This window comes from Pinus tabuliformis, chromosome 3_2 (assembly GCF_031772625.1).
Source record: "Pinus tabuliformis cultivar Carrire ecotype Pingquan chromosome 3_2, CPIR1, whole genome shotgun sequence".
NCBI lineage: Eukaryota > Viridiplantae > Streptophyta > Pinopsida > Pinales > Pinaceae > Pinus > Pinus tabuliformis.
In genome coordinates this window covers 482,282,771-482,291,786 of record NC_142302.1, presented here as the reverse complement: position 1 = coordinate 482,291,786, position 9,016 = coordinate 482,282,771, and the positions used below count along the sequence as shown (strand labels likewise).

Sequence of the window (9,016 nt, the reverse complement as noted above, 5' to 3'; positions counted from 1 at the left end):
CACCTTCCTGTCCAGAACTGTATCTTCCTGCAATTCATTAAGATATTCAGGCAACAAATCATCAATAGAAGGTAATTGACTCTGCACTACGGGATCTTCAATTAATGAAGGTTCAACTAATCTCAAGTTGTCTGCATTAACAACTGAGTAGATGTGCATGTAAGCTGGTAAATCAAGGCGAAAAGCATTCTCACCAATTTTCTCAAGTATCTTGAAAGGTCCATACCTTATTAGCTTCAGCTTCTTACCTTCACCTTGCATTCTGTCTTTGTTGATATACAGCCAGCATTGATCACCAACTTGGAAACTATGCTCCATCCGATGCTTGTCATGCCTTGCCTTGTACTTGGCTTGGCTCTTTTCCATCTATTCTTGTACTACCAGGTGAATCTCTTGGATTTGTTCGATGAACTTGGTTTCCTTGTCCACATCACTGTGTCCATCAACTGTTGTGTCTTTACCAAAGACAAAATCCAAGGGAGACCTTGGTGTGAAACCAAAACATGTCTCAAAAGGAGCTCTATGTGTAGAAGAATGTTTAGCTCGGTTGTAAGAATGCTGCACATAACATAAATGTTCATCCTAAAGCTTGGGATGCTTGCTGCAATAGCCTCTGAGCAACTAGATCACTTTCCTATTGACTAATTTTGTTTAGCCATCTGTTTGCGGATGAAAAATTGCGCTCTTCTTCAGCCTGGTGTCCATCATTTCCCACAAACTTGACCAAAATTTCACAACAAATCGGGTATCTTGATTAGATATAATGGAAGTGGGTAATCCAAAATGAACCCATACATGCTAAAAGAACAACTTTGCAGTTTGTTCCGCTGTAATCTATTTGTTACAAGGTATTAAAATACACATTTTGTTGAGCCTATCCACAACAACATATAAATAGTTATGACCTTTCCTAGATTTAGGCAATCCTCCATGGAAACACTTTCCCAAGGATGAGAAGGAACTGGTAGTGGAGTGTACAAGCCTAGTTTTCTATTGCTGGGCTTGCTTTTAACACACATCATACACCCTCTTACATATCTAGAAACTGTCTCATTCATTTTTGGCCAATAACAAAATCGTTGCAGCTGTGCAACTGTTTTACTTACACCAAAGTGACCTGATATTAGAGAAGTGTGTGCCTCTCAAATTATCTTTACTCTTTCAGTTTGTGGAATGCATAGCTTCCCAAAATGATACAAGAGCTAGTCCTTAACATGATAATCCAATTCTTCTACTTGTTTGCCATGACTTAAAGTTGCATATACATCTTTAAAATATATATCTTGAGCATATTGTTCAATGTAGCTTTCATGCAATACTGAATTATGCTTAAGTATAGTGGATGCATTTATGATTGGTCTAGACAACATATCTGCAACTTTATTGTGTATGCCCTTTTTATACCTGATGACTAGATGAAACTGTTGTAGAAAACCCATCCATCTATAATGTCTTGATTGTTGCAACTTAGTTTGGGAGTGTAAATATTGAAGTGGTTGATGATCAGTATGTATAACTGTCTCTTTGCCCATTAAGTAATGTTTCCACTTTTTCACACTCTGTACTAATGCATACAATTCTTTATCATATGTGGGATAGTTAACTACTACATAATTAAATGTCTCAGAATGATAACATATGGGTTTACCGTGTTGCATCAACACTGCTCCCATGGCATAGTCACTAGCATCCGTTTCAATCTCAAATGGTCTTTGAAGATCGATCAGTGCTAGTACTGGTGTCGTACTAATCTTTTATTTCAAGGTGTCAAAGGCTTTCTGTTGTTTGCCTCCCCACTGAAACACCTTGTTCAATCCTATTAAAGCATGTAAGGGAGCTGCAATTAAGGAAAAGTTAGAAATAAACTTTCTCCAATATTGTGTTGCTCCTAAGAAGCTTCTAACTTCTGTAGCAGATTTGGGTTTAGGCCAGTTTACAATGATTGCAACCTTAGAGGGATCTATCTTCAATTCACCACCCCCTACAATATGACCCAAATAATTCAAATATGTTTTTCCAAATTCACATTTTGAGAGTTTAACATAAAGATTTTCTTTTTTCAAAACATCTAGAGTCTGCTTAACATGCTTTAAATGTTCTTCCCATGTTTTACTGAATATAAGAATGTCATCCAAATATACAATGACAAAATCATCAAGAAAAGGTCTGAGTACATCATTCATTACTCTCATGAAAGTAGCAGAAGCATTAGTTAAGCCAAAAGGCATAATGAACCACTCATACAATCCCTGCTTTGTTTTGAAAGCAGTCTTCCATGCATCTTGCTCTGCAACTCTGACTTGATGATAGCCACTATGCAAGTCCAACTTGGAAAAATAAGCAGCTTCCTTTAATTGATCCAATAGATCATCTATGCGAGGAAGGGGATAACGATTTTTGATTGTTATCTTATTCAGTGCTCAGTAATAAATGCATATTCCCAATGAGCCATCTTTCTTTCTCACCAATACAATTGGAGACCCACATGGTGATGCGCTAGGTCTCATGAACCCCTTCTCGAGCAGCTCCTATAATATTAGAAATACCACTTACTATCTTTAAGTGCGCAAGATATCACTTACCACTTGGGAATATTGATCATGTGCTTAATACGCGCTTTTAATAAATACGTTTTAACAAAGGTTTAGCGCTTAAGCTTGGAATAACCCTTAATGCTAACCAAATGTGAATTATCAATAAAATGCATAAACAGAAAATAATACCCAATTAGGGTCCAGAACACCGATACACAGATTCAAGAGAAATTTTGAATGAGGAATAACACGTAACACCACACTTAATCAATTATTCAATAAGATATAAATTACAGAGCCTTGGCCCTCTCAGCTTGATTACAACATTTTGTCTGACCTCTATTTCACTCTCAAACCCTATCTCTTTCTCTTAATCTCTCGCTTACTACTCTCCTATTCCATCCAATCTCTATCATTACATTTTTCCTTTCTTTTATGGATCAAATCCTATCCTAACAACATTGACAACTCAATCTCTATTTTTATCTGCTCAACTATTAAATCCCTATTCTCAAGCTCTGATACACACCTATCCTAACACTTATCTCTTGTTCTAAAAATAATACAATGATTTAATTGTTACAATAATTAAAGTAAATATCAATTCGAGAGATCCAACCCTCTCTCCTAAGAATTGATCTTGACCACTCAGGTCAATAAAATTCATCTCTTGTTAGCCACAACATGTGAACATACAATCACTTTGTTGGCTAAGTCTGGATGCTCCTGCATCAGAACTAATGCAAACATTTAAGATAATGGCAACCGGGCCATCATATAGGATGGAACTCCTACCCCAAACAGTGTGAGGTCTAATTGGGACTTCATACCGGGGTGTTCCCCTGAATGTTGGCGGGTCCAGCATTGTCAACAGGTTAATAAAAGCTATGTTCCTCGTCTTTGATAAATAAATTTACTTGTTATTATGTGGCTTTAATGGTTGTTTTATCATTGTTATCTATCTAGTTATATGTTGGTTATAAGCATGGTTATATGATAGATCTAAGTATAGTTCTTATCACATTTCATTTAGTGAATGTTTGATTAATGAATGCATGACCTAATTTGTGTATGACAACTATTGTGAGAAGGCATAAATCCTTCTTGTTGAACATCAGATAAGTTTCTAGATCCTTATGTTCAGATATGCATTCATAACCTGTAGGTTGTATCTTCATCATGTGCTTGGTGGAATGTTAGTCCCGGTTAGGAGGGGTCAAGTCAAGTCCTTGTTCAATATTTTGGTTTAGAGGATTTGTTTCTATGTCAATTATCATTTCTGGAAGTTTCATTGAGTTATGGGTAGAGGCCTGAGTCCTAGCATTAAAAAAGTGGCCCATAATTCAGGGTTGCTAGCACATAATTGTTTGTAAAAGTCCACATTCATTGAGAAGAAGGCTTATGGGCGTGATTGGAGGCTTATAATCACTTGGAGGCCTTATCAAGGGAGAAATTGAGGTTGTAGGTCAATGAAAAAAGAGAGGTAGTTGAGGGGTTCGACACTTGGAGGAGTTGGGTAGCTCCTAAAGGTCTTGTAACATACAAGGGAAGTCAGTAAGGTCTTAATTTTTTGACTCCATTTTCTTAAGGTCATATAGGAGGTTGAGTCTTATCATAGTGATCCTCAGCTCATGTTTACCTTGGGGTAAATTGGTGAAAATGGGTAAATGTGGGAGGAGGCGATTACAGAAGGTTCGCTTATAAGGTTGCAGATGAAGGAACACCTAATCCTCTTCCTTAAATGATGTTCAAAGTGATGTTTATTTTCTTATTGCTTCATATAATTCTGATGAACTACCATATTATCTTCGAGACTATGGAGAATATTGGCTCAATCTATTAGATGGTTTTCAAACTCTTGTACTTTTGAGAATTTTGGAAAGTAAGATAGTATCAATGGGGGATTTTGACCATAGAAAAATTTAAAGGGGGTCAAATGGGTAGCACTATGATGAGCTTTAGTGTACTACTATTCTGTTAGGGGTAACCATTCAACCCATTGTGATTGTTTTTCATTAGGAAGCAAATTAAAAATGCTTCTAAGAACTTGTTGATAGCTTCAATTTGACCATAACTTTTGGAGTGACAGATTTTCACCTATATTCAATTGAGTGCGATAAAGCCAAAACAGTTATTGCCAAAAATTGCTAATGAAATTGGAACCATGACTTGTCATAAGGCATTGTTGCATACCATGTATTATAGAGATGTTATCCATGAAGACTTGAGCAATCACTAAAGCTTTAGAGGGGTATTGGAGAGCACAAAAATGAACATATTTGGAAAGGTAGTGAACCATAATCACGATGATAGATTTGATTTCTAGATTTGGGTAAACTTACAATCAAGTCTATAAAATGTTTGTCCATTGTAATTCACATATATTTTTCTCTATTCCTCCTGTGTGTGATTGTCAAATATCATATTTGACCATAAAAGTGCAAATGTCCTTCTCCATGCCTTCCCAAAAAAGTAATCATTTAATCCATTCATGTGTTTTTTGGAGGCTAAAGCATGGGGGATTCACTCAGTGAACCTCTGACATATCACATGCATTCGTGGCATATTAAACAATACCCTTAATTTGACTACATATTGGAAAATCCCTCTAAAAATCACATTATTTAACCCCCTACCAATATAAATCCAATATAGCTTCGCAATTTAAAAAACCCCTAATTTCACTAGATATTGTAGGTATCCATTTTTTCATTAACATTATTTACACCCCTTTATATTTTTTCATTAACTTTGAGGTCCATTTTTTATGTTTTCCAATATAAAAACCCTTTACCCCCCTATATATCCCCCAATATATTATGTCATTTTTCCGTCAATATATATCCCCCAATATGAACCCATGTGGTATGATATGCTCCCCCAATGAAGCCCCCGTGGGCTAAAGTAGCTTATTGTTGGAGACACATGGAGTTCGTATAACACAATTGATTTGAAGGTGGATTATTTTTTAAACACAAATTCGATTTATAACAAATCTCTTCATTATACCTAATGTAGCCTTAAGATGCATCAGGGATTTGTTGAAGTTTTTTGATCAAACTAGCAATCATGGGATTTATGAGCCATTACTTACGGATCTCATTTATCAATCCGCTATAATGAAGAAGAGTGAAAAGAGGAACCCTTCCCCTTGATATTTTCTGAAGAGAGCATTGACTACCACATTCCCCTTTCTTTTTGTATAAATGATCACACTGTTGTAGCCTAACATTTTGATAATTAATTTTTGTTGCTCTAGGGATGAAATTATTTGCTCCATAAAGCATTTGGGGTTGTGGTGATCAATTTTAAGCTAAAAATGTTGCATAAGCAAGTAGTGATGCTAGATATCAACAACATGCAAAATAGCTATATTTGTTTTCCTAGGAAGATTTGTCCAAGTGCTTCTTACAAAGTTGTTAGAAGGTAAAGGTCCAGGGTCTTCCTTCTTGCATGAGAATTACTCCAATTTCTTTTCTTAATGCACCACTTTCTAAAACAAAAGTTTTGTGGAAGTCTAACATTGCAAGTATAAGGGTTGTACGTATACCATTTTTTTATTCTTGAAAAGCTTAAACTATAACTTCATTCCAATTAAAAGCATTTTGTTTAAGTAAGGAAGTGAAGAGAGTAATAAAATTTCTATGGTTCTTGATGAAATTTTTATAGAATCCTATTAGACCAAAAAAGTTCATAAACATTTAGGAGTCTTAGGAGATAGCCAATTGTTGATTGCTTCAATTGTCTTCAAGTTGAGTCACACACTATCATTACAAACCATATGACTCAAATGTTCTATTTCAAAGAGACCAAAGGCACATTAAAAACCTTTTGATAAATAATCATTAATGAGAAAGCAATTATAAGACACGATCCACATTTGTGACAAGCGCATACGAAGTTTTCTGGTGGATTAAGATGTCATAAAGAAAAACAAAAAAAACAAAAGACAAAATAAAATAAAAATGGTTGACAAATGTGGTTCGTGAGCTTTTGAAAGGTGGATGGTACATTGTAGATTCCAAAGTACATTACCAAGATGTAATAATGTCTTTCATGAATTCAAAAAGTAATTTGGGAAATATTGGTCTCTTTCATTCAAATTTGGTGATAGTTGGAATGGAGATCAAATTTGGTACAAAATTAAGTGTTTTTAATCTCATCTAAAAAATCACCAATGACTCCTTGGTATGAGTGAAATAGAATGATCATGTGCATCCAGGGAAGGAGGGAGACCTTGAGACTGGCCAAGACGAAGTACATATCAAGAGAAAAAGAAAATGATCTTAAAATTTTAAATAGCATAAAATCCCTTTTTAAAAAGTTTTGTCACATAGCGAGACTTTATAATCTCTAAACATTGATTGTAATTTTTTAGAAAGTGTCGCTAGCGACACCCATCCTAATTGAAAATGATGTGTAACTCTGTCCTTAACCATTCAGAAACTGAAACATTGTAACATTCAGCCCCTTCACTAGCGAAGGGAATAATCACACACTAAGTTGTAGCTGTTTAAACACCGATGGTGCCGCCGAATTTCCTACAGAGAGACGAGCTTGACACTAATTTTCATTTCGTTGATTGAAGATGTTGTATCTAACTTTCTGATGCAGTGGAATTTATCTGCTAAGTACAACCTCAAGTTTAAAATTTTGAAGATCAAAATTGTGTAAGGAACTCTAGATAAATACTTGTAGTTACAGTTTATCAGTTCTGATTCTATTCCGAAATATTTGACTTTTCAAATTGCTAGGAATAAGTGATGCTGTCCAAGAGAGCCATCCTACAGCGTATCAACACTCTGAACAGTTTGTCCACCTGCTTTTCAAAGGAAGCGATGCCTGCTTCCATATCTGCGATGCATTTCTGCAAGGAGTCAATGGATTGCTTCAATTCCAGCGCCTCGTTACGTAAAGCCAAACAAGACGATTTGCCAGCTATCCATCTGTTCACCACATCTTGCAAATGCTGGACTGCTGCGTCGATGCTGTCAAGCTCTTGTAATGGAGCCGGGGCGCCCTTGCTTCTCCTCCTATTGATCTCTTCCTTCACTTTATACTGGAGGCCATGAAGCGTGGATGCCAATAAAGAATGGCCCGTATGAGGAGCAGTCGAAAGGGGCCGTTTTGATTTGAAAGACAGAGCAGCCACGAGAACGCCGCAGACGAAAACCGTCGTCGCCGTTGATCCATACAAAATTTCCAGAAACTGGACCTTGCTTGAATTCGCGCTCGTTGGAGTCACCAGCAACTTCTCGCCTATTTGCCTCAGCATCGAGTTGCACTTGTCCAGCGCGGAGCGCTTTTGGCAAGAGGCCTGCAGACTCTGCGCCTCTTTCTTGACCATGAATTCCTTACAATTAGCAAGAGATGTCCGCGCCCTCAAAAGCTGTTTGGCGCAGATCGAATTGTGAGTAAAACCATTCAAGCCACGAACGATTATCTGCAGCGATGCCTGGTATTCCTTGATATCACTTATCATTTGTCTCAGCTCATTGCAAACGTCAAGAAGCTTCACGGTGGCGTCCAGTTGCTTGTCTACCCACTTGCGATTTTCGTGCAAAATGGCCTGTTGGATGTGAGGAAAGAGCTCTTCCGCCCGAGAATGGACGGCAAGGCAGAGTTCCAGAGCTTGCCCGAGCCACTCTGCGCTGAGATAAGACGTGCCGCTTTCTTGTAGCCGACGAAGCTCCGAAGTGAGCCAGCTCTGGAAGGCGTCCACAAGGGGATGCGTGTAAGTCGTGGGATATATTGTTGACGACGAGCTGGTTCGACGATGGAACGACAGAGGCGGCAGGGCATGGAACGCTGCCCCGAGAGATGAAAATACAGAGGAAGACTCCATCATTATTCTTCTTCACTGTTCGTTTGCTGTGCAATTCTGTGGAGAAAGGCGTGATCGTGCAGATTAAGTAGCTACGGAAATAGGAAATCATTAATTAGCGGTTTGCAATATGGTTATTTCGCAAGGATTCGAATTGGTGGCCTTGTCTCAGATATGGCCTGGGTCACTTCAGATCTGGTCAAATGTCACTGCGCGCTCCAGCTGGCAACAGCTCATGCTACCAAACTGGCGAGTTGGCAACTCCCATTTTATAGGGCGTCGCGACATAATCCTCCGCACAAAAACTTAAACAAAACCCAAATCCTTTATTTTATTTTATTTTCGGTTTTTGCTGGTCTCTACCCAATGCCACCCACACAGACCCGAACCTCAACACTTCTAGTGCTCTAATAAAACAAAAATACCATTAAGAATAAAAATGAAAAAATATCGAGCAAACAAGAATCAACAATATCTAATCCCATAACTTATGTGGCGGTGTCCCCTTGCGTGTCCAAGTTTTATTCATTGAACAAATTTTTCTTCATACAACAACATTTAATGCTGAAAGTGGGCACGAAAATCAAGGAGACCGTACAGCATTTATTGCTGTCCTGTTTGCTGTAATTTCCAGTTTGCTGTGAAGCATGGGAAAAGA

At 37.6% G+C, this 9,016-nt stretch overlaps 1 protein-coding gene across 1 annotated transcript; it reads right to left on the bottom strand.

The window, feature by feature from the left end:
* Positions 1–7,284: 7,284 nt before the first annotated feature.
* On the bottom strand, positions 7,285–8,379 carry LOC149181392 (protein BPS1, chloroplastic-like). The gene has a single exon (XM_089414187.1). The coding sequence runs from the start codon at positions 8,377–8,379 to the stop codon at positions 7,285–7,287; it is 1,095 nt and encodes a 364-aa protein (XP_089270313.1).
* Between the last annotated feature and the right edge of the window lie 637 nt (positions 8,380–9,016).